At 45.2% G+C, this 25,458-nt stretch overlaps 1 protein-coding gene across 2 annotated transcripts in view; it reads left to right on the top strand.

The window, feature by feature from the left end:
* Window positions 1-25,458, top strand: part of SAXO6 (stabilizer of axonemal microtubules 6) — a 621,602-nt gene that overhangs the window by 287,181 nt on the left and 308,963 nt on the right. For both annotated transcript variants that reach the window (XM_085653468.1, XM_085653467.1), the window contains one exon: window positions 18,301-18,615. In XM_085653468.1, the coding sequence (XP_085509594.1) occupies window positions 18,301-18,615 (315 nt within the window). The remainder of the gene's footprint in view (window positions 1-18,300; window positions 18,616-25,458) is intronic.

Here is a 25,458-nt window from a genome sequence, read left to right as displayed (position 1 = left end):
CAATGCTGAGCGGAGGGGGCAGGCCACTGTGCTGGGTATGCTCCGGGGACAGAGTGTAGTTTGGAACAGACATTGGGTTTCCGTTGGTAATTACACATCCTTTGCTTAATTACATAGCAACGGACTCCAAATATTATCCAGATTCCGGTTTGCGGAAGAAGAGTACACTTTCAGTCAATGGCCTTTTTCCTTACTGATGAAAGCACCCACTTTTCCACGTTGTTCCTGCGTCATAAACAGGTCTCCCCAACAGCATAGGTACGTGCCTCTCGGCACCCCAAAGGGCTTAGATCATTCAGCACCACAACGAGAGGACAGAGGTCTCAGCTCCCCAGTGCCAAGTGCAGAGGGTCACACAGGCCCTGGGTGGCGTCCACATGGACTGTGTAACCTGGGCGTACGTCTCACACGAAACAAAGACGGGCATCGAAAGAAAGTGATGGCGGGGCAGACACTCGGGTACAAGGGCCCGCGAGGCAAAATGCTAAGAAGGGGCACAAACAGTTCCCTTTATAGGGGGTGCACTGCCTCTTAGATTCATTGTATCCGAAGCAGACTCTTACTGATATTGGAAAGCGGTGATGTTTCTGGTTTTAGCTCTTTGCAAACTTGAATGACTGACTGACTACCCAGCCTCTTCCATCGTGCCTGAAATGGTTAATGCTCGTTTAAAGATTGCTGTTGCCAAAAGACAAGTGATGCTTGTAGGAAGGTGGATATCTGACTATGGTTACCCCCAACTTTTTGCCTAGTGTCTAGCTGGTTTTTCGACTTAGTTGGCCTGAGATCCTGCCATTCAGGGTCTCAGGCTGTCTGCTCTCTCTTTAAAATGGACTCCATGTACCCTAGGTACATTCCCAATTGGTAAGGATCACCTTATTGGACCCTGTACAGTGTACCCTAGGTACCCAGGGCATAGGTGTACCCTAGGCCTCCCAGGGGCTGCAGCATGTATTATGCCACCCCTGGTCTGGCCTTCCAATCAGACACAACTGGCTGATCACTCAGCTGGGGCAAGGTCGTGTAATCACCCCTTGCTTAGATATAGTATACCTATATCTACCCTTATATATAGACACATGTGTACCTATCAGCCACTCCTATGGCAGGCCTTAACAATCCTGGAGGCAGAGTGCTTGGTAACATGTGAGATGGTGCTCTAGCATGAGCTGAGCCTGTCTGCAGCTTTCGGAACCATGTCCTTATAGCTGTTCTATGATATAGCCTACCATATACTCTTAGAGTGCCTTATAATCTTAAACGGTTATGGTAACTATGGTTTGGCTTTATCAAAACATGTCGTGTAAGGTGTCTAACACTTTGGAATAATACCCCCATACCATTTCTGGTGATGAGGATATTATTCCTCCCTTCTAGAGGGAGAGACATGTTAAAGTCCTACTTTGCTGTTTAACTCTCACCAAAGCCTCAGCATCACAAAATGGATGCTGCTGCCACGGACACGAGTCTGACCTCCTGCTGCTGGGAGCCCTCCCAGCCAGGGAGGCCTGGACAATAGGTTTCCTGCTTGGGGAGGTGCTAGCACCTCCCCAGACAGACTTTAGTGTATTGGGGCAGGGAGGGCTGAAAGGAATGAAACATGCCTGGGGCACACAAGGTGCTCCATGCATAGTCCAGTTCAAACCGGTGCTGGGGCACTCCAGCCCCAGTCCTGGCGCGAAACTGGACAAAGGGAAGGGGGTGTAACTACCCCCCTCCCAGGTCCCACCCATAAGGCGTGACCTAGCAGGCAACCCAGCCCCCCAGATTAGTATAAGTGTGGTAGCTGGGCCCCAGGAGACTAGATTATCCTGAACCTGCAACTTGAACAGAAACTCTGGACCTTCGACATTCGACGAAAGAAGAAGACTGAAGAATCTCCCTTGTGGCCAAGGAGTGGCTACCCTGTGCAAACAGGCACCATCAAGAGACTTACCCTTTGCTTTGCTGAAGTTCTACGAGGGACCGACTGCAGAGCCCGACCAGAGCCTTGACTTCCAGACTTCTCCGACCCTGATCCATATCCACAGCCGAGCTGAGATCCGTGGAGGCGACGAGAGTCGTGGGACCGGCTACCTGGGAAAAGTGGCGAGTATCTTCCAGCGCAGCTTCTGAGGTACCCACGAAGTTGTGCACCGGGGATTGAGAAGCCTCAACCCCAAGCACCATCTGCACCGAAGATCAGCCCCCCACACTCCACGAGTCCTGCGTGGGGCCCTTCTGCATTTTTCTGCTTGCCGCGTCTGTCCGGTTGCTTGCCCGTTGGCTAGCGGCCTTTGCGACGACACACCTTTAAATCTTCACTGCTGGTTTGGCTCCTCCAGACTGGCTCCCGCTTCTTTGCAAAAGAGAAGCACCCCAGACCAGAAGCAAGTCCTCCATTCTTCGTGGGTTCCGCTTGCCAAGGCTTGGTGAGTCCTAGTTCGACTTCGACGCCGCCGACAGCAAGAGCCTTCGTGGGACCGCTCGCCTCCTGGTCCTGGTCGTCCTCGACGTCTCCTGGTACCCGTGGCTGCTGCGACAAGCTTCACCTCTTCGCCTGCAATCTTCACGACTTCGCCTGGTTCCTTCCTGGTTCCACGTGGTCACTGGCTAGTGACCTTGACTCTGTCCCTTCTGCTTGCAGGTACCCTTCCTTCTTGATCCCGGCCTTGGGATCCACCGGACACTCTGCACTGACTGCCTGTCAGCAACTTTCCTTCAGGCATCCATAGAAGTCCACGACGAAACCCGACGCAAGTTCACACCTATGCACCCGCAGCCCGTGGGCTAGGTAACTTGGGTACTTCGGTGCTCACAAGGGTAGTGACTATCCTAGGGTCTAGTTTCCGAGTCTCGACTTCCTAGTTGCTCCAGAAGTGTCCTAAAACTGCTTATTTCAGAACTGTACTATTTCTATTGACTATACGCATTACGCGTGAGTGTTTCCACCCTGCACCTGAATCCCATGGGCCTCCCACTTCCTAACTGTTGGTATTGTAGTGTAGCCCCAGCGATTCCCTAGGCCTAGGCCTATTCTATTTCCGTGACAGTGGTCCTTATACCACTTCTTTAGTATATGGTTTGCGTGGCCCCTAGGGCCTAACTGTATTACTTACCTGTGTGACTTAATGTATGCTTAAATAAGACTGTGTTGTACTTACCTCGAATCTCATAAAGAGTGCTGAGGGTTTGACTAGAATAAATACACTTTATTTTATATATATATCTGTTGTGGTGTCCATTCATTTGGTATTCAAGCGATTATATATGGTATCACAGCTGGCTTCACATGCCATTCAGAGTTTAGCCTAAGACTGCTCTTGTCCATGCTACCACTAGGATAGCTGGTCTATAAGGTTGACTTTACAACCAATCACCATAAGGGTTGTTTGGACTGATATAAGGTGTACACTAGAACTAGTGACATCATACATCAGGCCAACTTCTCATATTGGTGGCAGCGGTGGGATCTGAGCTTGCTGTTGTAATACCATTGTAATCTTGAGATACTAAATTGAAAGATCACACAGATATTGTTTAGGTACCTATAACATAGATTATAAATACTTAAGTCCTACTGGACTTAGTTGTTGTGGGTTGAAGGGCCTAGCACACCCTGACTACAACTACTAGAGAGGTTTAGTAGATACAACTAGTGTAGGTAGGTGCACACACCACACCCTCACTAGAATCATGTCCCTGAATGGAGCTCACACTGATACTCCCTCAGGAGAGGAGAATCCTGGACAGATTCCCTCTAGATATGATGCATTCACTTTCCAGGAGATGAGACAACTGTGTACCTCCAGGAGATTAAAACAGGGTTCCAACCCTACCCGTAGACAGCTAGTGGAGCTTCTGGAGGCCTATGATGCTGAAAGAGCTGCCAAGTATGGTGCCATAGCTGTAGATAAGGGCCTCCCCTCCACAGAAGAGACCCCTGACTTAACTGATACAGATGAGTTAGAAGAGACCTCAGAGGAAGAGGGAGGTAGCAAGACCCCAGTCAGAAGACTTAGTGGACGCTCTGCTCGAGACCTGCCTGCTGCCCTGATCACCTACCTGCCGTGAGGGGAACGGCTAGTTCAGCGGGGGTACCTCTTTGTTTTTGTCTTCGCCCTGCTTGCGGACGCCTCCGCCACCGCCGTGAGGGGAACGGCACACCGGAACTCCATTTCCCGGCATCCCTGGTGAGCGGCGCTTGCGGTGACGACACCTGGCAGCGCCGGACCACTACTTAGGCCGCCAGGTGTCACCGCAGTGCGGGACGCGCGCGGGCGAAGCCCGGGCCAAGGGCGGGCCCGTCCTTGACTGTCACTGCCTGGACCTGACTGGACTGGGCCACCCCCCTAAGATTTCTACGTGTGCGTCATCAGGAAAGGTAGATTTGTACATTGAGTTGGCTCTGGTGACACGAGTAGTGTGTACTGCATATGTTTATTGAGGCTAGTGATCCTTTTGCCTCGTTATTTGAAAAGCAGTACTGTGACTCAACATTCGGATCACCGTTATACTATATTGTCAATACTGTCTTGGGATTGCATTTTTTGAAAGGGGTGTATACAGTGCATGATGGCAGGCAAGGGGAAGCGTTTGGGAGGAGGTGGGTCTGTGTCTGGCACCTTGGACCATTTTATTAATAGAGCAGTTTCGGTTTTAGAACATGAACTAGCAATTACTGAGCGCCGGTTATGCGCCGAGCTAATTCAAGCTAGGCGCTCGTCATTAGGAATGCTTGCCTTAGCAAAATCCCCTAAGGACTCAGTATTGCAGGTCGTGGGAGATGTTGTGCAGCAGCGGGATATAGTGGACAGTACCATTACATCATCCGACCGAAATGATACAATTGATGCCCTGAGAGAGGTTCCCCCCGTAGTCACTAGTGCTTCGATTCACTCTCAACCCGTCTCTATTCACCCACAGACAAGAGCCCACAAAAAGGGTGTTAATAGTGCTGCTTTTAAGAGGAAGAGAGATGGGCTAACTCAGGGTGGGAGACAGGCTAAGCACTCTAACATTACGATTTGCCCACCATTGGAGACTGGCGTGGTTCAGCTTGTCGATAACTCTCCATTGGATGAGATTTCTAATAGGCACTTGGACCAGCCCCAACATAGTGATTTGATGCCCCAGATCGAACAAGCAGTCCGTTCCCTATTATTGCCACTTCTGGAAAGGGTAAAGGTGGTCTCTGACAAAGTTGATCGACTTGAGCAAACTATTCTAGATAATTGTTGCTCATTAAAAAATGTTATTAAATTAGCCACCAAGGATAGTGTTAATCCCATTAAGGTGAACCCTATCCTTTCTGCTCCGTCACTTTCTCCTCCCATCACTGATATACCTCCTATAGCTAATTCTAGGGTAATCCTCCCTAGAACTTCGACAACAGACATCACCAGCACTCAAGGTGGTAGTCATGACAGGGTTGGCTTAACCCCTTCAGTGCCCATGACGAGCTGGACTCGTCATGGGCCGCGGTGGCGCTGTGCCCATGACGAGTCCAGCTCGTCATAGACCCCGCCCGCTAATGCAACGGCCGGCACTGGGCGGGGAAAGGGGCGGGCACTGAAGGGGTTAAGGGATTTATCTGGAATTAAATCTGCTAGTAGGAGTTCACATAAAGGTTCAAATACAGACCCTGGGGACAGAACAACTAAATCCTCTAATATTTGTATCCACCTACCCCCTGATTCTATTCCTTATGTTGTTGTTTTGTCCGGTGTCCCGGAATTGAAAATTGACACAGAGGAATCTTATCAACAACTCAAAAATAAAGTTATTTTCTGGCTTAATCAAAAGAGACCTATTCCAAACTTTTTGGACGGGAAGATTCTCTTTACCAGAAGAGTTAGCTGGGTGGGCCCCAGACCAAAAAATGTCCAAGGGGATTGCAATATCATTAATTTTAAGGACAGTCGAGTGGTGCGCTTTATTTGTGATCATCCACCTAGTTGGGATAGGTCGGAAATAAGGGTTCATGATTTAAGGTACTTTTATAATCCTTATCCTAACACCCCTGGAAGCCTTGGTCAAATCCAGGAAAGAAGTGGAATCAACCCAAATCTTGTTACATTCCCCACTGAGCATACTGATAACATATACCATCTGGAAGCCTTAGCCTGACCGGGCTTGGAGGGGTCTTCTTCTAGCATGTCTCCCTCACTAAACAATTTGAGAGCTAGATCTGAGGGAAAGGGAGCAGTAGTTAGTGAGTCGCATGAGTTAATCCAAAAAAATACCTGCAAAATTCTAAACTGGAACATTGCTGGCATTAGACTCAAAAGCCAGGACGAGCTATGGGTGGGTTATGTTGTGTCCCATGATATTATTGCATTGCAGGAAACCTGGGACACAGCAAATAACCTTTTTTTGGACGGTTATGTTCATTTTTATATTCCAGCCACACCTAGTTTGGCGGGGAGGGCAAAGGGGGGCCTTGCTTTGTTGGTTTCTTTGAACCTGAAAGGATCTGCTAAACAGGTAGATTCTGGCTCCCAACATTGCTTAGCTGTAGAACTAGTGGTGGCAAATTCCCCTTCTTTGCTTTTGATTAATTTTTATAACTCCAAAGATAGTGTCAGCTTAAATCACCATCTAGAATCTCTGGGGGAGGTTCTGGAGAAATACAGGGCGTCACATAATAGTTTTGAGGTCATCCTAATGGGTGATCTAAATATCCATCCTTGCAGCCTAGGTTGTATTTTGGATGATGAGGAGGGATCTTCCTATTCATCATCCACACATTTTGAACATACCAAACAAGGTGAGGCCTTGGAGAGCCTATTGGCTTCCTCAGACCTCTCTGAACCTGGTTGCTGCGCGGAAGGTCAGAGACCGTGTACTTTTAAAGGTCCTGACTCAGGTTCAGTCATCGATTACATTTTTGTTTCTTCTTTGATTTTTCCCTTGATTTTAAATTACAGGGTGGAGGACTCCGCATTTAGTGACCATAACCCCGTGATAGCCGAGGTCGCCACGGAAGGGTTCTTGGTCTTTAAAGACTCTAGCAACCTGGGAACCAGAGCCCTGGTAGTAAAAGACCAGGGCAGGAGGTTAAAATGGGCTCAGGTGTCCCCGATTTCTTTTTTTCAAGAAGTTCTGTCTAAGGTTGAACCAGAGATGGGTATATGCTTAGCCCATGTTAACACCAACTCTAGTATAGTTGAGGCTTTTACTACCATTTGCCTACATATAAATGCGGCCCTCTTGGTTAAATCCAAGTTAGGCTGCTATACAGGCAAAAAATGGTTTGATACCAATTGTACCAAGGCTCATTCTGCCCTTCTGAAGGCAACAAAGGGTAAACCGAGAAACAGACCTCTGATTACATCTCTGAGGAAACAGTATAAATTGGCCATTAAAGCTCGTAAAAACGAGATTCAGGAAGAAGCCTGGAATAATTTACTGTCACCGGATACCTTGCGGGATCGCTCCAAATTTTGGGGAGTGATAAACCACTCTTTTTTTTCCGGTAGCGAGAATCAGGCCATGGATTGTAGTATTCCTGACGAGCAGTGGTTAGCCCATTTTGAAAAAATGTATAGTTCTGTCTCGCCTGGGAATTTAGAGGGGCTGTTACCCTTGAACCAGGTCGGTCCAGTTTCGGCCTTCAAGGAGGAGGACGTAGAAAAAGCCATCCTAGAGACATCTAAGAGTAAGGCGCCAGGCCCTGACGGCGTTCCTGCAGACCTATATAGGTCTGCTCCTAAATTGTGGGCCAAAATACTAACAAATGTCTTTAATGCCGCTAGATATAAGAATATCCCCGAGTCTTGGGCAATATCTACAATCATCCCAATTTTTGTCAAAATTGTGGAGTATTCTCCTGGATATCGGGGTTGATCCCCCTCTGGTTGGATTTTTGGCAGATCTCCATCGTGGCTTATTAGCCTCGGTGAGAGTTACCCAGGGGGGGAAGGTGCACCAGCTGCTTTAAGTCAGAGAGGGGCGTTAGGCAGGGGTGCATATTGGCTCCTCTCCTTTTCACACTTTATATAAATGCCCTGGACTCAGCCCTGGCCAATGCAGTGGTGGATGTACCACGTGTAGGAGACACCAAGATCCCAGTTCTCCTATACGCGGATGACGCCGTGCTTTTGGCGCGTTCAGGGGTGGCTCTTGACAGACTATTGGCCTCTTTCGGTGACTTTATGACATCATTAGACCTGAAAAGTAATACTCAAAAATAACAGGTCATGGTCACTGGCCAGGCCAGTAGGAAAAAGAAATCTAAATCCTTTTTTTGTTTAGGCCATGAGGTCAAAAGGGTCCCAATTTTTACTTATTTAGGGGTCATTTTTGACGAGAAAGGCACGTGGGGCCCGCAACATAAACTAAAAGGCAATTCGATGGCAAGATCCCCCGCAGCCATACTTGGCTTTGCCAAACGGCTGGGAGCCCGCCCCCTGGAGGCCATTTTGAAAGTTTATAAAGCTAAATCTTTGGCAATAGCCACTTATGGCTCTGCCATATGGGGCTATACTAATAATGACACCATCCAGAGGGTGGAAAACAAGTTTTTAAGATCCTTGCTGTCTGTTCCCCAGTCCACACCCACTTTTACAACACACTCAGAATTGGGCTTGGGGTTTGTTGTCGACTTAATCAAAGTGGCACCTGTTATATGTTGGTTAAAAACTTGGCTTAACCAAGAAATTCTTTTAACCCATCTAATACTTAAGGATTGCCTTGCCCTGGATAGAGCCCATACAATTCCATGGCTAGTATATGTTAAAAAGATGTTGGTCACAGTAGGTAGACCAGAGTTATTTAATTCCCCTGACTGTATTAATAAGAAGGACATCATGGGGATCAAGACCGCACTATTGACACGATTTATGGCCGAGAGGGAGGACACAGAATTAAAAAAGCCGATAGTGAGAAGGAACTACGGGTTAATTACCGTTCCTGGTCTCGAACCCTACCTGGCATTTGTAACCAGCCCACTTCACAGGTCTCTCCTAATCAAATTCCGTTTAAACTTGATACATTTTGTGCTAGGTTTTTATCCCACATGGGCCACCCCTGATAATGCTACCCCATGTGATTGTGATAATTTTTCTTGCCAAGACACACTACATTTTATTATGTTTTGTGAACATTTTGCACAGATTAGCACAAAATACTTGTTACCTTTACTTAAAGGGGCTGGCTATGTTCAGGTTCGGCCAGCGCTTCTGTTCTTGCAACTCCTGCCCAATATTACTATTGCTTTTTATGTAGCAAATTTTTTAGTCGCAGCTGTTCGCATCAGTAAGAAGCGTGTCAGAGTGCGGCCTACTCCTAACATAATTGAGGTGGTTGTGACGGACGGTGGTCTTTAGTTATGGAGTATCCTATCCCTGTTAGTTTTTTAGATGGAAATCTTATCTTTATATCCTATTTATTCTTTTTAACTTAGAATTGAACCTATGAAATATGTTCTCTTCAAATTTTTAAATTCTGACAATGCTATTTATAACCAGATTTGTAATTGATGTATTCCTGTCCTGTATTTTATGCAATGTGACTATCTGTTTGTTTTGTCTCTTTTTATGATCTTTAATCGATCGAATAAAAGTAATTGACTGACTGACTGACTGACTTAGTCAGGCTAACTTAAGCTTGCATGGGAGCTTCCCTTACAGGCCCCCCAAGTAATCTTAAAAAGAGAGATAGAAGGGGTAGATCTCCCTCAGGGGACTCTCTCCACTCCTATCACTCAAGAAGCGCCAATGCTTCATCCCACAGGGGGATGACTTCCCCCCAGAGGAGAGAGCCTCAGTCCAGAATGAGGGAAGCCAATCTGAGGATTGAAAGGGAAGAACTTGCCCTTGCCAAAGAGAAGCTTGCTCTGGCCAGAGAGCAAAAATTGTGTGGGTCAGAACCCACTGGTGGCAGCAACATTCCTAGAGATAGGGATAGGTCTTATGACCATAGAAACCTAAGCAAGATAGTCCCTCCATACAAGAATGGGGATGACATCCACAAGTGGATGACTGCTTTGGAGACTGCCTGCAAAGTACAGCAGGTACCCCAGAGTCAGTGGGCAGCTATCTTGTGGCTCTCCTTTTCTGACAAAGGTAGAGACAAGCTCCTCACAGTTAGTGATGAGGATGCTGACAATTACAAAGTCCTGAAGAGTGCTCTGATAGATGGGTTTGGCTTAACCACTGAGCAATATAGGTTGTTGTTCAGAGACACCCAGAAGACACAGACACAGGACTGGTCTGATTTTGTGGATTGTGCCACTAAGGCTTTGGAAGGTTGGTTAACTGGCAGCAAGGTGCAGGAGTATACAGGATTGTACAACTTGATTATGAGGGAGCAGATCCTTAATAATTGTCAAAACCAGCTTCTCCATCAACACCTGGTAGACTCAGATTTGACCTCTCCCGAAGAATTGGGAAAGAGGGCAGATAAATGGGTCAGAACCAGGATTAGGCCTAAAAATCAGGGTGGTGACCAAAAGAAAGATACCACCAAGCCTCAAGAGAAGGGTGGGGATAAAACAAAAGAGAAATCTTCCTCAGGGCCCCAAAACTCCACACAGGGTGGTGGGTCCCAAGCTCCCTCCTCTACCACAGTTAAAAAGCCTTACTGCCATGAGTGTAACACTCCTGGGCATTGGAAAACTGACAGCAGTTGCCCAAAGGCTAAAAACAAAACTGTTCCTCCAACTACTCCTGTCACACCACCTATTACTGTCAGCAGTAATCCCCCAGGTGGTGGGAGTGCCCCCAAAAATTTGGTTGTGTTTTCTTGGGGAACACAGGGGGACCCTGGCTTAGCCAATTCCCCTACAGCAGCTACTCTTGTCTGTGATGGTGGCATGGGGTTTGCCAACTTCACTGCCTGTCCCAACACTCTGGGTAGGTACAGACAGGAGCCCTACATCAATGGTAGAAAAGCTTAGGCCTACAGAGACACTGGAGCTAGCATCACTATGGTGGCCCATAGGCTAGTTCCCTCTGAGCAGCTTTTGCCTGGTTTCTCATACCAGGTAACTAACATTGATGGCAAACAGAACAGTCATCCCATGGCAGAGGTATGTCTCAGCTGGGGAGGTGTCACTGGCCCTAAAAGGGTGGCAGTGTCTCCAACCTTGCCTGTGGACTGCTTACTGGGGAATGACTTAGAACTCTCAGCTTGGGCTGGAGTTGAACAAGACACCCATTCTAAAATGGTAGGCCTTTCACAAAAGGGTAGTGGGGTTGTGCCAGCCACAATCCCTGTCCAAGTAGATTTCCTCCCTGAAAAGGTTGGAAGGGCAGTGGTAGCCACAGCCCAGGCAAAGACAGACTTCCCTGTAGAGATTGGCAGAGCTGTGACAGTCACAGCTCAAACCCAAACTGAGTGCCTCCCTGAAAAGGTTGGCAGGACTGTAATGGTCTCAGTCCATACTCAGACTGACATAGGTGTAGTGAAGCCTGAAACTATGGATCACTCCACACAGACAGAGAGTAGTGGGGAGGAAGAAAAGTCTCCCTCTCCCCAGACATTAGGAAACGGTCAGCCTCCTCAGGGATCGGACCTCACCCCTTGTGAAGGAACTGCCCCAGAGGTAGCCAGGCCTGGCCTGGCAGAGCCTCTGATGTCAGTGGCCCCTTCCAAGGTGGGACCCAGTCTGGTGCAGGTAGCCTGCCTCTCTCTACCCTGCCTCAGTCAGCCCAGGGCTGCAGAGGTCAGGGAGGCCAGTGGACCCCAAGAGGGCCCCTTTCCACAAGAACCCCCCCATCAAAAGAATGAGGATTGCCTGGCTAGTAGCCCTAGCCAGGTGATGGTTAAAAACATTCCTGAGGGATCCCCTTTACAGGTAGTTTGGCACCTCCCCCAGAGGGATTCTGTTGGGCACAGGCAAACATGGGACCTTAGGGCCCCAAACCTGACCTGTCCCTCCAGTAAGCCCACAAAAGGGACCCAGCCTCCAGCTTTAGGTAGCCAGAGGCTGACCCTGAGAGCACAGTGCAACTCAGTGAAAGAAAGAAAGGCATCCATGGTGGAGGATGATTGGAGGAAGCTGAGGCCTCACTTTGAGGACACTCACTTCAGTACTCAATCTCAACACCAGCCTTTTACTTTGCAAAGACATACCAAAGGTAGAGATTCCCTATGGTGGAGACCCTATGATACCTTTAGGGTGAGGGATTGCTTAGTGGACCATGAGACAGGGGGTAACCATGCCAGTGCTGGTTCTTCCTTATATGGCCACTTAGGCAATAGAGGCTTACCTTGTCAAGGCCAGCCTTATCTCCTTTCCTTTGGGGGGGGGGGGTTGTGTAGGAAGGTGGATATCTGACTATGGGTACCCCCAGCTTTTTGCCTAGTGTCTAGCTGGTTTTTCGACTTAGTTGGCCTGAGATCCTGCCATTCAGGGTCTCAGGCTGTCTGCTCTCTCTTTAAAATGGACTCTATGTACCCTAGGTACATTCCCAATTGGTAAGGATCACCTTATTGGACCCTGTACAGTGTACCCTAGGTACCCAGGGCATAGGTGTACCCTAGGCCTCCCAGGGGCTGCAGCATGTATTATGCCACCCCTGGTCTGGCCTTCTAATCAGACACAACTGGCTGATCACTCAGCTGGGGCAAGGTCGTGTAATCACCCCTTGCTTAGATATAGTATACCTATATCTACCCTTATATATAGACACATGTGTACCTATCAGCCACTCCTATGGCAGGCCTTAACAATCCTGGAGGCAGAGTGCTTGGTAAAATGTGAGATGGTGCTCTAGCATGAGCTAAGCCTGTCTGCAGCTTTCGGAACCATGTCCTTATAGCTGTTCTATGATATAGCCTACCATATACTCTTAAAGTGCCTTATAATCTTAAACGGTTATGGTAACTATGGTTTGGCTTTATCAAAACATGTCGTGTAAGGTGTCTAACACTTTGGAATAATACCCCCATCCCATTTCTGGTGATGAGGATATTATTCCTCTCTTCTAGAGGGAGAGACATGTTAAAATCCTACTTTGCTGTTTAACTCTCACCAAAGCCTCAGCATCACAAAATGGATGCTGCTGCCACAGACACGAGTCTGACCTCCTGCTGCTGGGAGCCCTCCCAGCCAGGGAGGCCTACAATAGGTTTCCTGCTTGGGGAGGTGCTAGCACCTCCCCAGACAGACTTTAGTTATTGGGGCAGGGAGGGCTGAAAGGAATGAGACATGCCTGGGGCACACAAAGTGCTCCATGCATAGTCCAGTTCAAACCGGTGCTGGGGCACTCCAGCCCCAGTCCTGGCGCGAAACTGGACAAAGGGAAGGGGGTGTAACTACCCCCCTCCCAGGTCCCACCCATAAGGCGTGACCTAGCAGGCAACCCAGCCCCCCAGATTAGTATAAGTGTGGTAGCTGGGCCCCAGGAGACTAGATTATCCTGAACCTGCAACTTGAACAGAAACTCTGGACCTTCGACATTCGACGAAAGAAGAAGACTGAAGAATCTCCCTTGTGGCCAAGGAGTGGCTACCCTGTGCAAACAGGCACCATCAAGAGACTTACCCTTTGCTTTGCTGAAGTTCTACGAGGGACCGACTGCAGAGCCCGACCAGAGCCTTGACTTCCAGACTTCTCCGACCCTGATCCACATCCACAGCCGAGCTGAGATCCGTGGAGGCGACGAGAGACGTGGGACCGGCTACCTGGGAAAAGTGGCGAGTATCTTCCAGCGCAGCTTCTGAGGTACCCTCGAAGTTGTGCACCGGGGATTGAGAAGCCCCAACCCCAAGCCCCATCTGCACCGAAGATCAGCCCCCCACACTCCACGAGTCCTGCGTGTGGCCCTTCTGCATTTTCCTGCTTACCGCGTCTGTCCGGTTGCTTGCCCGTTGGCTAGCGGCCTTTGCGACGACACACCTTTAAATCTTCACTGCTGGTTTGGCTCCTCCAGACTGGCTCCCGCTTCTTTGCAAAAGAGAAGCACCCCAGACCTTCCTGGTCTGCACCAGAAGCAAGTCCTCCATTCTTCGTGGGTTCCGCTTGCCAAGGCTTGGTGAGTCCTAGTTCGACTTCGACGCCGCCGACAGCAAGAGCCTTCGTGGGACAGCTCTCCTCCTGGTCCTGGTCGTCCTTGACGTCTCCTGGTACCCGTGGCTGCTGCGACAAGCTTCACCTCTTCGCCTGCAATCTTCACGACTTCGCCTGGTTCCTTCCTGGTTCCACGTGGTCACTGGCTAGTGACCTTGACTCTGTCCCTTCTGCTTGCAGGTACCCTTTCTTCTTGATCCCGGCCTTGGGATCCACCGGACACTCTGCACTGACTGCCTGTCAGCAACTTTCCTTCAGGCATCCATAGAAGTCCACGACGAAACCCGACGCAAGTTCACACCTATGCACCCGCAGCCCGTGGGCTAGGTAACTTGGGTACTTCGGTGCTCACAAGGGTAGTGACTATCCTAGGGTCTAGTTTCCGAGTCGCGACTTCCTAGTTGCTCCAGAAGTGTCCTAAAACTGCTTATTTCAGAACTGTACTATTTCTATCGACTATTCGCATTACGCGTGAATGTTTCCACTCTGCACCTGAATCCCGTGGGCCTCCCACTTCCTAACTGTTGGTAGTGTAGTGTAGCCCCAGCGATTCCCTAGGCCTAGACCTATTCTATTTCCGTGACAGTGGTCCTTAAAGCACTTCTTTAGTATATGGTTTGCGTGGCCCCTAGGGCCTAACTGTATTACTTACCTGTGTGACTTAATGTATGCTTAAATAAGACTGTGTTGTACTTACCTCGAATATCATAAAGAGTGCTGAGGGTTTGACTAGAATAAATACACTTTATTTTATATATATATATCTGTTGTGGTGTCCTTTCATTTGGTATTCAAGTGATTATATATGGTATCACAGCTGGCTTCACATGCCATTCAGAGTTTAGCCTAAGACTGCTCTTGTCCATGCTACCACTAGGATAGCTGGTCTATAAGGTTGACTGTACAACCAATCACCATAAGGGTTGTTTGGACTGATATAAGGTGACATCATACATCAGGCCAACTTCTCACAATGCTATTCTAATTTTAATCACCTCCAATTGCACATGGCCGCTTTATATAATGCTACCCCCAGGGGTTTGTCAAGGCTGTTGAATTTCAGTCCTATAAGAAATAAATCTTGGTTATTGGACCAATGAGTTTTTATATACTTGTCTGTTATTATCTATTTTTAATATTTTTACTTAAAATTGTTTTATTATCTGTGCAAATAAGGATGTGGTAATGTTTTAAATATTTTGTATCGTGCTTTTATGGCTGCTTTTTGCCGCCAAAATAAAGTATTATCGTATGGTATGCGATATTGTACACTGTGACTTGAGTTGCGTCACATATATGCAGCGCTCTGAAACCCTCACAAGTTATGTCAGCGCTTTATAAAACATCTAACCATATCCAAGCTGACAAACGTCTTGAGGTTCAAGTGCGTTTTATGTTCCATAGCGCTCATCTTGCTCCGCTGACGGAGCACTGAAAGTTTATTAAACCAAACAACGGGCTCTGCCCTCTCTCCTTCGGAGTAGCTTTTGGACTCGAAGAGATCTTTCCTAAATAATCAGGCAGACCTCCCGTCTTTGCCCCCTTGGCTGTTCTGTCCTTGTTGAAAAGCCACGTTCTGCTGATTAGTAGACACCGTTTTCTCCTTTCGGGAGGAGTGTTTGTGATTTCCTGTTGTTCGTTCCTTGGCACAAAGGGAATGATCTAGGTCTACAGGCACGTTTACGCTTTTTTCAAATGTACACGCATTGCTCTCTTGACTTGTGCAAGGAGTTAGTAATGTAAGTAAGTTCCTTTGGCGTAGGCACATACCCTATTTTATATCTTATTTGAATGGAGTTTAAACTGCCACAAGAGGACACCATTTCTCTACTATGTCTACCCTGTAAGTTTCGCTCTGCCATTGCAGGAGGGCCTTCTACTACGAATTTGGATCAATTTGTTAAATTAATCGCCTTCTCGGGCACCAGTCTTGCTAGACCACGTGCGCCGACCTCCGCTCTTCTTTCCTAAAAAGAACTCGTTAAACAGGCATACACTGAAGGGAACAGAAAAGAACTGTAGATTTAGTGCCCTGAAGTAACCGAAAACGGGACTCCCAAACTTTTCAAAAACTTCCAAACTAAATAGACCAAGTATCGGCAAAACCAGTAGGTCTTTTAGTTTATCTTTTCGCTTTGGCAATCAAATGGGTGGGTTGTGGGGTGGGTAACAGGATGACATTAAAAAGTGCTATAAGCAGCCGGCGCTGGCCGCTTTTAGGTCCAGATTGACATAGACACAGGGTGGTGGGAGGGGGGCGACTATACGGACACCGGGAAGGAGAAACGGGAATGTAGGATAAATTAAATAAGTTAATAAACAACCATTGAAAATGCAATAGGTCTCGCATTTGATTAAGTTAAAGCCATTTGCTTTGCTAATGGTATTGTATAGCAAAGCAAATGGCTTTAACTTATTGAAAGGCGAGACCTATTGCATTTTTAATGCTTGTTTAACTATTCCCTCCACAGAATTTCGTGAACTGACTTGCCTGCAATACCTCTGTATCCTGAAATTAGTTCCAGATACCACTGCGACCACCCCATAAGAGTGTGCCCTGTCAGCCTTTGCTTCCCTCTGGACATGCGGACCCCACTGTTGCACCGAGGCCCTTGAGTAAATGTTGTAAATGTTGTAAGCTTGTAAAGCGCACAGCTGCCCACCAACGGGGGCGTCCCGGCGCTGTGGACCGCTGGGGAACCCGTCCTGGCTATCCCTGTGAGATGGTCCCTTTCTGGGTATCTCCAAGGTGAAACCAGGCATCCCCGGCGTCTGTGGGGGGCCGTTGTAGAGATGAGGCAAGCTTAATGCCCAGAGTTGCCGAGTGTGTTCCTGGTTAGAGTAGGTACCGAGGCGAGAATTATCAAGTCCATTTTGACCCTGGTCCACGACCCTGCCGCGTGAGTAGACGCACGTGCATCTTCTTGCTTCAAAACTCACTGAGGAGAAGGTATGGGGTTTGGATGGGGTTTTTGAACTTCTTTCCACATTATTTCTCAGTTTAGTTTATTGTTTAAACATGGAACGCCTTCCAGAGCCTACGGACCTTAGTGGGTCATTTCTTCAGGGACATGGACTCATTGCATCCTGAGTGCCTTGCTCGCCTGCTTATGACTTTACTTGACAGTTCATGTCCCTCCCCCTTTTTTTTCAGACGCGGCCGGCCCGGATGGCTTGTAGGCGGCATGCTGTGTTTAAGTTGGAAGTGTCTGCTTTGAATTTTGCCTTGCTGATATACCTGAGCCGTAGCAAGCCGGCACGCTGTGTTGTAGGCGCTATGCTTTTGTATCTCTGATGGTGTTCTTTCAATAAAAACAGATTTAATACTAAAAATCGTCCATTCATTTTTTTAGTTAGTTGAGGTTTTTATTAGGTGGTCAAATCTCTAACTTTTTTAATCGCCCCCAAATGGTTAAAAGGTTTGGCCAAGGGTTTACCCAGGATTTCCTTTAAGGCTTTATGGAGGGCATGTTTGCCCTATGGGTCTCAAGGTTTAAAAGACCAAAATTATAGGGCTGTACTGCACAAATTAGCATCTTTGTCATTCTTAGATCAGAGTGTTTCCATTTGCTCTAAAGTGCAAGGTTATTGCTCGAGCAATATGTAACAAAAAGGCAGATGTTATGTTTCCTGCATCACAAGTTTCTTTTGATTTAACAACAGCAAAATTGTGAATATATGTTCAAATTATTAACCATCTTGAATATTCAGTAATTGCTGTACGTTTTGTATTGAAGTCTTCTGGTGTTTGATTTTAGGATGCTAATATGCTATCTCACTTTATAATGATCTCTTGACTGTGTTCCAGCTGAAGATTTTTTTTCACAATACCTCAAGAAGTACTTTGTCAAATTATTTTGCGGGAATAAAGCAGACATGTTGCTTTTGATTCTATGACCCTACTTACACTCTATTTGTATTCTGGCACTTACCAAATGTGTATATGTTCCCATCTAACAACTCATAGTTGTTTTCTTTCACTTACCAAAGACATGATGTACATTTAGAGCTGAAGGTCATCTTTCTGGAATCAGGCTGATCAATTTTTGAGTTTTTGAGCCATGTTTTAACCACTCAAATTACTTTCTGGAGTAGAAGCACAAACTTAGGTCACAGAACACCTCTCTGTTTTCTTAATACAAACTCAACAGTATACATTAGTGTAGGTTTCTTTCAAACAGTGGGATTTTACTTTTGTTGTACATTAAATGCTCTTCTGTAATTGCCTGTCATGATCCCCCTTAAGGATGCCCAATGGGTAGTGGCAAAATCACTTGACATATTTCTTGTTTCTTGCTCTTTAGAGTCCATAGGGCATCATCCAAACCCCATAGAGGGTTGAAGTCTGATGTTTCAGTGTCTGCTGAAAAAAGGGCATCTGCTGAAAAAGAGCAGAGGAACAAAGAAGCTAGAGGAATGGATCTTGCAGATGATCCCGCCATCCCAGTCAGGAGGAAGCTAGTTTGGGAGGAAGACATTAGTGGTGAGCAGATAACGCCGATAGTTGAAGAGAATGAGAATGAGGAGGAAGAAGATGACAATGAAGAATTCACCAGTGAGCCAGTGCAGAGATTGAAAGAGGGCAAAAGAGATTTGAGAACAAATCATAGAAAGATAAGGTAAGATCTGTAAATGCATGGCTTGCAAAAGGTGTTGCGTAGACTGAGTCTTTGGTTCAGCTCTACAAGGTTTGTTTTCACATCAACGGGTGACATGAGTGAACTTAGTTCAATGCACGAACTCTTGAATGTGAAAGATTGGTTTTTGTAGCCCCGGAGAACCCCACCCAATATAAAGTTGAAGTGGTGTCAACGCTTTTGGGTTAATAAAAGCCCCTAAACAGAAATCCAGGGACGCAGTGGTGATTGGGTCAAACCTTTTTTTTGTTTTTCTCAATGACACATACACAAACTGCACTAAAAAGACATACTTCAACTAAAAAGCATTTTTATTTAAACAGATTTGCCCTATTGCTTAGCACATCTAAAATAACCTCACAATATAATTAAATTAGCTCAAATGCATGTTGCAAATAAATAAGCATAAAATGAACATTTCAGCCATGTTTAAAATGTCATCTAAAAAACTAACACCCTAAAACCTCCTTCTGTGCACTATGCTAGGAGCGCATGGAGTAGTATAACTTGCTTCTAGAGTTTCCTAGGTAGAAACAGCGAACTGCATATCTGTTCGAGAAAAGTGCTGCAATTGTCAAACGTCAGGGAGGCCAAGTACCCTGCGAAGGGTAAACACAACTCGCATCAGCTCCTCTCCTCCTGGACTTGGATGCTCAATATCAGTTTTCAGTAGAAAGTACAATATTGCATTATCTCTGGTAGTCAAGATTGTCTTGGGCAGTATCTTGCATGGATATCCATGGTGAAGGAGATATCCTGATAAGTGGCCAAGTTGCTGCCCTTTTATATTAATCGTATCTAAGATGGAATTTCCAACATCACCGTAGGAATGTCTGGCATAACCAATGGGCACTATGATGCTAGTCTTGGATGCATTCTTATAAACAAATAAGGTAAAAATATGACAGTTCAGACTACACTGTTTTGGTTATTATTCTTATTTTACCTTGAAATAGAGATAGCAAGGAACTTGTTCCATACTGAAGTCGCATCATGTGTCTTATCAATGTTATTGTCTGAGTGATTTGACACGTTTACGGGTTCTTAGAAAGATAGGAACAAACAACACCTGCGTCAATGCAGACATGTTGATGGGTCTGTAAAAATTAGAGAAAAAGTGAGTCTCAGATTGCTCAAACTGGAGTCGGACCATGTGGTCTTTACGCCATCCATGGCTTGTATGTCTGAATCAAGACATCATATGGGTTGAGAGATATGTAGGAATTTATCTAATTGATAAGGAGATCCATGCTCAGGGAGCATGAAGATATAAAATTCAATAACCTCAAAATATATGTTATATACAAATAAAGCATAAAATTAGTATACAAAATGTAAGTTAAAAAAAGCATCATTAAATAAAATAGCAAGAAGACATGCAATAAGCTATGTATTAATTTGTTTCTTAAGCCTAGCATGTTTCAAGTATGAAAACATTGGAAGATGTGAAAAGCATTATATCAGTTAAGAGGAATGAGTGCTAGCGATAAAACAGATGAGTCATGATATTTAATATGCCAATTAAAAATTATACAGAAATATACGTTAAAACCAAAGCGTAAAAATAGTCAGTTGAAAATCTTCCACTTCACTGTACAGTCTCTGTGGTAAATTTAGAATCTTGTGCGTGTTTCTGCTTGAATCACCTCGTCAGATCAGGATAAAGATGATAATAACACAATCGAGGAGCAGTAGAATGGTTAACGACCAATGAGCAGTAGAATGGTCAGAATTCCTCCACAGAGATTGGATAACAACGAGTGAAAAAATTATGGCATCAGTCTAAACAGTGCTTTAAATCCAGTCACCAGACCAGATCCATTGTTCTTAAAAAGATGCACAATGCCAGTTGGTGTTGACAATTTAAATATTATATGCACTATATCAGCAAAATGAATTTGAAATTGTGCGTGTTGCAGCCTCTTAATCTCCTAAGCATTTCTGGCTGTTTGCAAACTGTACGTATCTGCTGCAGAAGTCAGAGACTTCATTTTGTAGTCACATGGCAACTAATTTGCTAATTTTGTCAATATACATATGCCTCTCATATTAGTACTAGGCCAAGGGGCGTTTTTGATTCCATGTTGAGGCGGTGGATACAAGGTTCTTCCACAACGCTGTATTGTTTTAGAAACGTAATCAATTATAATTGATCTGATTTCAAACCTTATTAAGTAATAAGTAGCATCAAATAGGAATGATTGTACAGTACTTCATGGTGCATGGGGTTAGATGTAGCAGGAGTAACTAATAAAACACAACATTAACGCAGACATCAAAGCACTACACATTCCATGCAAGAAAAAGGTATCACATAGAAGGGAATATCCTACAGCTGGAGGTGCTGATAAACACAGGATCGGCTTCATTCAAGGACATGTAAGAAAAAGGAAACTTTCATGAATGGAACAATGTGAATTGTGCATTGTTTTTAACCAGTCTAATAAGTTATGATTCTGGCAATCATGAAAATGGAAAGTTGTAACTGGTAGGGAAATGCTGTGTATTAGCCATGTACTGGATGGTCAATAACTGAAATGGTACTTCTTCCACCTGTCCAGTACTCAGCAGTGTATGTGGACTATTTTATTTAGTATTTTTTTTTTTTTAAGTTCAAATTATAAGGCTCGAAAATTACTGTTTTGTTTAGAAGTTGCCAAGTCATAACACCTGATCTGAGTGTTTCTAATGCCCAATTTTGTTGTGTAATAGCTCTTAAATGAGCCTGGGCATGTTGTAACAAACCTAAGTCTCATTTGAGGTGACCTAATGCTGAGGACAGGATGTTGTTTAGTGAGTACACTCTTAGAAAGTGTAGGCATGCTATTATCAATAACTTTAAAAACTGTTTGCAGGTTTTCTTGATCTATCTGCCTAATTTTTTCTGTAGCTTCTTTTTCTAAGTATTCCATTCATTATAAATTACATACATTTCTTTTCCTAAGAATCATTTATTTCTAATGGTATGTAGTTCCAGAAGGAAGTCAGAAAAATACATGTTTTCTTTGATTGAGAATAAATGTTCTTTCACAGCCGAAAAACTGGAATGTGCTAACCAGCATTGGCACAGCTTGCCCACACTAAATGTGCTAACTATTACAGGTGTATGTTTGCTATAGCGCGGATCAGGGCAATTAGCTTTAGGGCGTGGGATGTTGGAAAGAAAACAACACTTACTGGTATTAAAATCATATGCCCATTAGACCAAACCTTCAGGAGGGAAATGGGTAGAACTAACTGTTCCATTCAGGACCATTTCATTTATAACCAAATCAAAAATGTTCATTTGTGATTGCCAATTGTTAAGAGAGTCAAATTAACTTTTGGTATCTTTTGAGATCTTTTATCTTAACAAATCCTAGACAGGGATCTGCTGGTTGTTTTGGTCAGAAAAATAATTTCTTTAGGAATAATTCAGGTTCAAAATAAGGCTTATTTGCCTTAAATTTGCCAAACGTTTGTTCTCCAAATGCTTCTCTCATCTCCATTTTCTTTCCAATACTCATATCTTTGAATGGCCAAATTCTGACTGAATTAATTTGAATAAACCAGCTTGTAATGGTGATTAGAGTCTTCTGAAGTCATTGTTGACTTTGCTAAAAATTTGAAGCTGACATTTCTTCAGGAAGTTTGGGTGCCTATTAGGAGGTGGAGGTACACAATGCTCCATTGTGTGTAGTTGTATATGTACCCCAGGAGTCTCGGCTGGCTCAGAATGGAGTCGGATCTTGAGGTCTTCACGTCAAAGGCAAAAAAAAACTTTGGTTGGTAATGTTGGAGCAGTGGGGTCCATAAATTCCACAGTCAGCTGATCCAGTGACCCCTACTTCAGATAAACTTTGGTGAGTAAAACTACGATGGTCAATAGCATTTTGTTTAGCGCTACAAATACACTGACGTGTGTACCGATTTTGTTCATAAATTGCCGAATAAAACACTTTTACAGAAAAGTCCAATTCACAGAAGCATCTTCTCTGGCTCCATACAAAGCAAGATGACTCTTCTGTCGTTCTCCGAAGCTATAAAAACAGTTTCCTAAATCCTGATTTTGGGAGAAGGTCGCTGACTGCCAGCTCATGTCTTTGTAATGATGTGTCTGGTGTTATTGAATGCTGATATTACAAAAACCTTCTTCTGGGCCAAAGATATGTGCATTTTGCGGCAGGCTGGACAGTGATCCACTTTGTGTTTTTGCAGATATAGCTCACCATTGCCCCCCAGGCCCTCGCCAGACCCACAGTATGCTCCTGAGAGGAGCATGAGGGAGCTGAAGAAGGGGAAATTGTGGATCTTGACCGTGAGTTTGAAGGCTTACAAGAGGCAAGTGGTTTGGATACCTCCCCTGAGTGGGAATGGGTGTCACCTAAAGGTTTACCACCTCCTGTGGTAACTTCCTATCATGTGGTAATTCGCAAAGCTGCGGAGTTGTTGCAGTTACCACTTCCCTCAGCTGAACTGAAGTCTAACTTCCTCACTGAGGTTCTCCATTCATCAGCTTCTGGATTGGAGCTATTGTTGCCCTTCAGTGAGCCTCTAATGCAGCCTATTTTGGAAGTCTGGCAGAAGCCAATGTCCTTTGCAGCATTCTCTAGGACAGTAGCTAGAAGTTATAAAGTGGCTCCTGGGTATCCGTCTTTTTTGTCCTCCCTTCCTTCGCCAGAAAACCTAGGCTTCTTGATCTCCTAAATGATCAGCAGGGTATTTTTTAACCACTCCTGCTGATAAAGAATCTAAAAGAATGGAGCAGTCGGCCAAGAAGATCTTTTCGTCAGGAAGTATGGCCTTAAAGTCCACAAATTCCACTTGTCTTTTGGGATGCTACATTCATGCCCTCATGGATTTAGCTAAAGAGGTTGTCTCGAAATTGCCTACAGAGATTCAGGGGCACATTTCTGAGCTTTTGATGGATGCTCAGGCAGCTGCCCATCAAGTAATTCAATCTGGGCTTGACACTGCAGACTCTGTAGCAAGGGCAATGGGGTCTTCAGTGGCTATGAGAAGGCATGCCTGGTTTAGGCGATCAGGTTTTTCGCCATATGTTCAGGCTACATTGCTGTACTTGCTCTTTGATGGGTCTCTCTTGTTTGGAGCCAAGGCGGACTCTGCGCTGCACGTTTTTAGGGCAGCAAGGCAACTGCAAGATCCTTAGGTCTTCAGACCATCCCAGGGACAATAGACAGTTCTGTAGGTCTCGAGGCTTTTCTAAGAACCTGTCCTTTCGGGGGAAACAATAACAGCAGCAGACAAATCCTCTGTAGAAATCCTACAGGGGAAGGGGCAGAGGTCGCCTCAGGGTTCTGCCCGACAACATGTCTCCTTCTCATCTTCTGCCTCTCCAACCATTTTTGCAGTAATGCATCTTAAAGCATGCTTTCCACATGGGGGACGGATGACCTATTTTCTACCTCATTGGAGGACTATCACTACAGACCTCTGGGTTTTGAGCATTGTAGAGAATGAGTATTCCCTACCCTTCCAGAAGTTACGCCTCCTTTTCCTCCCCGACAAGGCCTTTGCTCGGAAGAGCACCTTCTGTTTCTATAGCCGGAAGTTCGAGCATTGCTTCAAAAGAGTTCGGTAATTCCTGACTGCCAAAAAGGATGGTCATGTACAGCCGATTCTCGACCTTAGGATTTTAAATTTTTACCTCAAACAGGAGAAATTCAAAATGTTGACCATAGCACAGGTTCTTCTTGCGCTGGAGAATGAAGACTGGATGGTGTCGATTGATTTACAGGATGGGCATTTTCACAATCCGATTCTGAAATCACATCCGAAATATCGGTGTTTTATGGTGGGGACTCAGCATTATCAGTTTGCGGTACATCTGCTCAATCTGACTTCCATACCTCGGGTCTTCACAAGGGGGAAGGCAGTGGGGGCAATACATCCCAAAAGGTAAGGGATTCCTGTGTTTCCCTATCTAGATGACTGGCTGCTCAAAGCAAAGTTGCTAGAGATGGTGTTGTGTCATTTGCAGTTGACAACGCAGATGTTGTTCCGCTTGCGGTTTTCAATAAATATTCCCAAATCCCACCTTGTGCCCTCTCAGTGAAACCTGTTCATAGGGGCATTCTCTTCCAGGGGATACTCATCAATAGTCATAAGCAGTGAATTATCCCCGCCCACATGCGGGATCCCGGAGCATATAGCAATATATATATATATATGTATATCTATATATATATATCTATATATATATCTATATATATATATATATATGTATGTATATATATATGTATATATATATATATATTCACTCGAACTTCGAAGGCTTGCGCAAACTTTTCTTCAAATATATATATACATACATATATACATACATACATACATATATATACAGGTGTATGCCCAGAACATAAAGTAGATAACGACTTTCAACCCCATACACCTACATATGTATGCATACCTCCATATATGTAAATATGCAGACCCATCAAGCAGTCCAAAACAAATAGGGCAAACTGCCAAAATTACATCAGTTTTACTTATATGACAATAAGTCTCTCAAGACTGCTTGTAATAGAGACCATACGCTATAATGGTTTCAAACAAGACTCCTTTATTTTCCCACAATAAGGAAGAACAGGTAATTGCAGGCAGTTTGGCCCATAGGCTGCATAAGAATAACTGTCTTAGTACAGAAAAGACAACTGGCACCTTGCCTTTAAGGCTTACAAGCATCTACGCACTTTTCCTTTAAGAACCTCAAGGAACACTCTGCTCCCAGCATGCCCCACAGGTGACAGTTAGGTCAGTTCTTTTTTTCGGCTCCTTTTGTGAGGATCCTGGAGCTTGAACTCGACAGTTTTCTGACTTTTCTGT

Source organism: Triturus cristatus, chromosome 4_1 (assembly GCF_964204655.1).
Source record: "Triturus cristatus chromosome 4_1, aTriCri1.1, whole genome shotgun sequence".
In the NCBI taxonomy this organism is placed as follows: Eukaryota; Metazoa; Chordata; class Amphibia; order Caudata; family Salamandridae; genus Triturus; species Triturus cristatus.
Note: the sequence above shows the minus strand (reverse complement) of the source record. Positions and strands in the feature narration are given on the sequence as shown.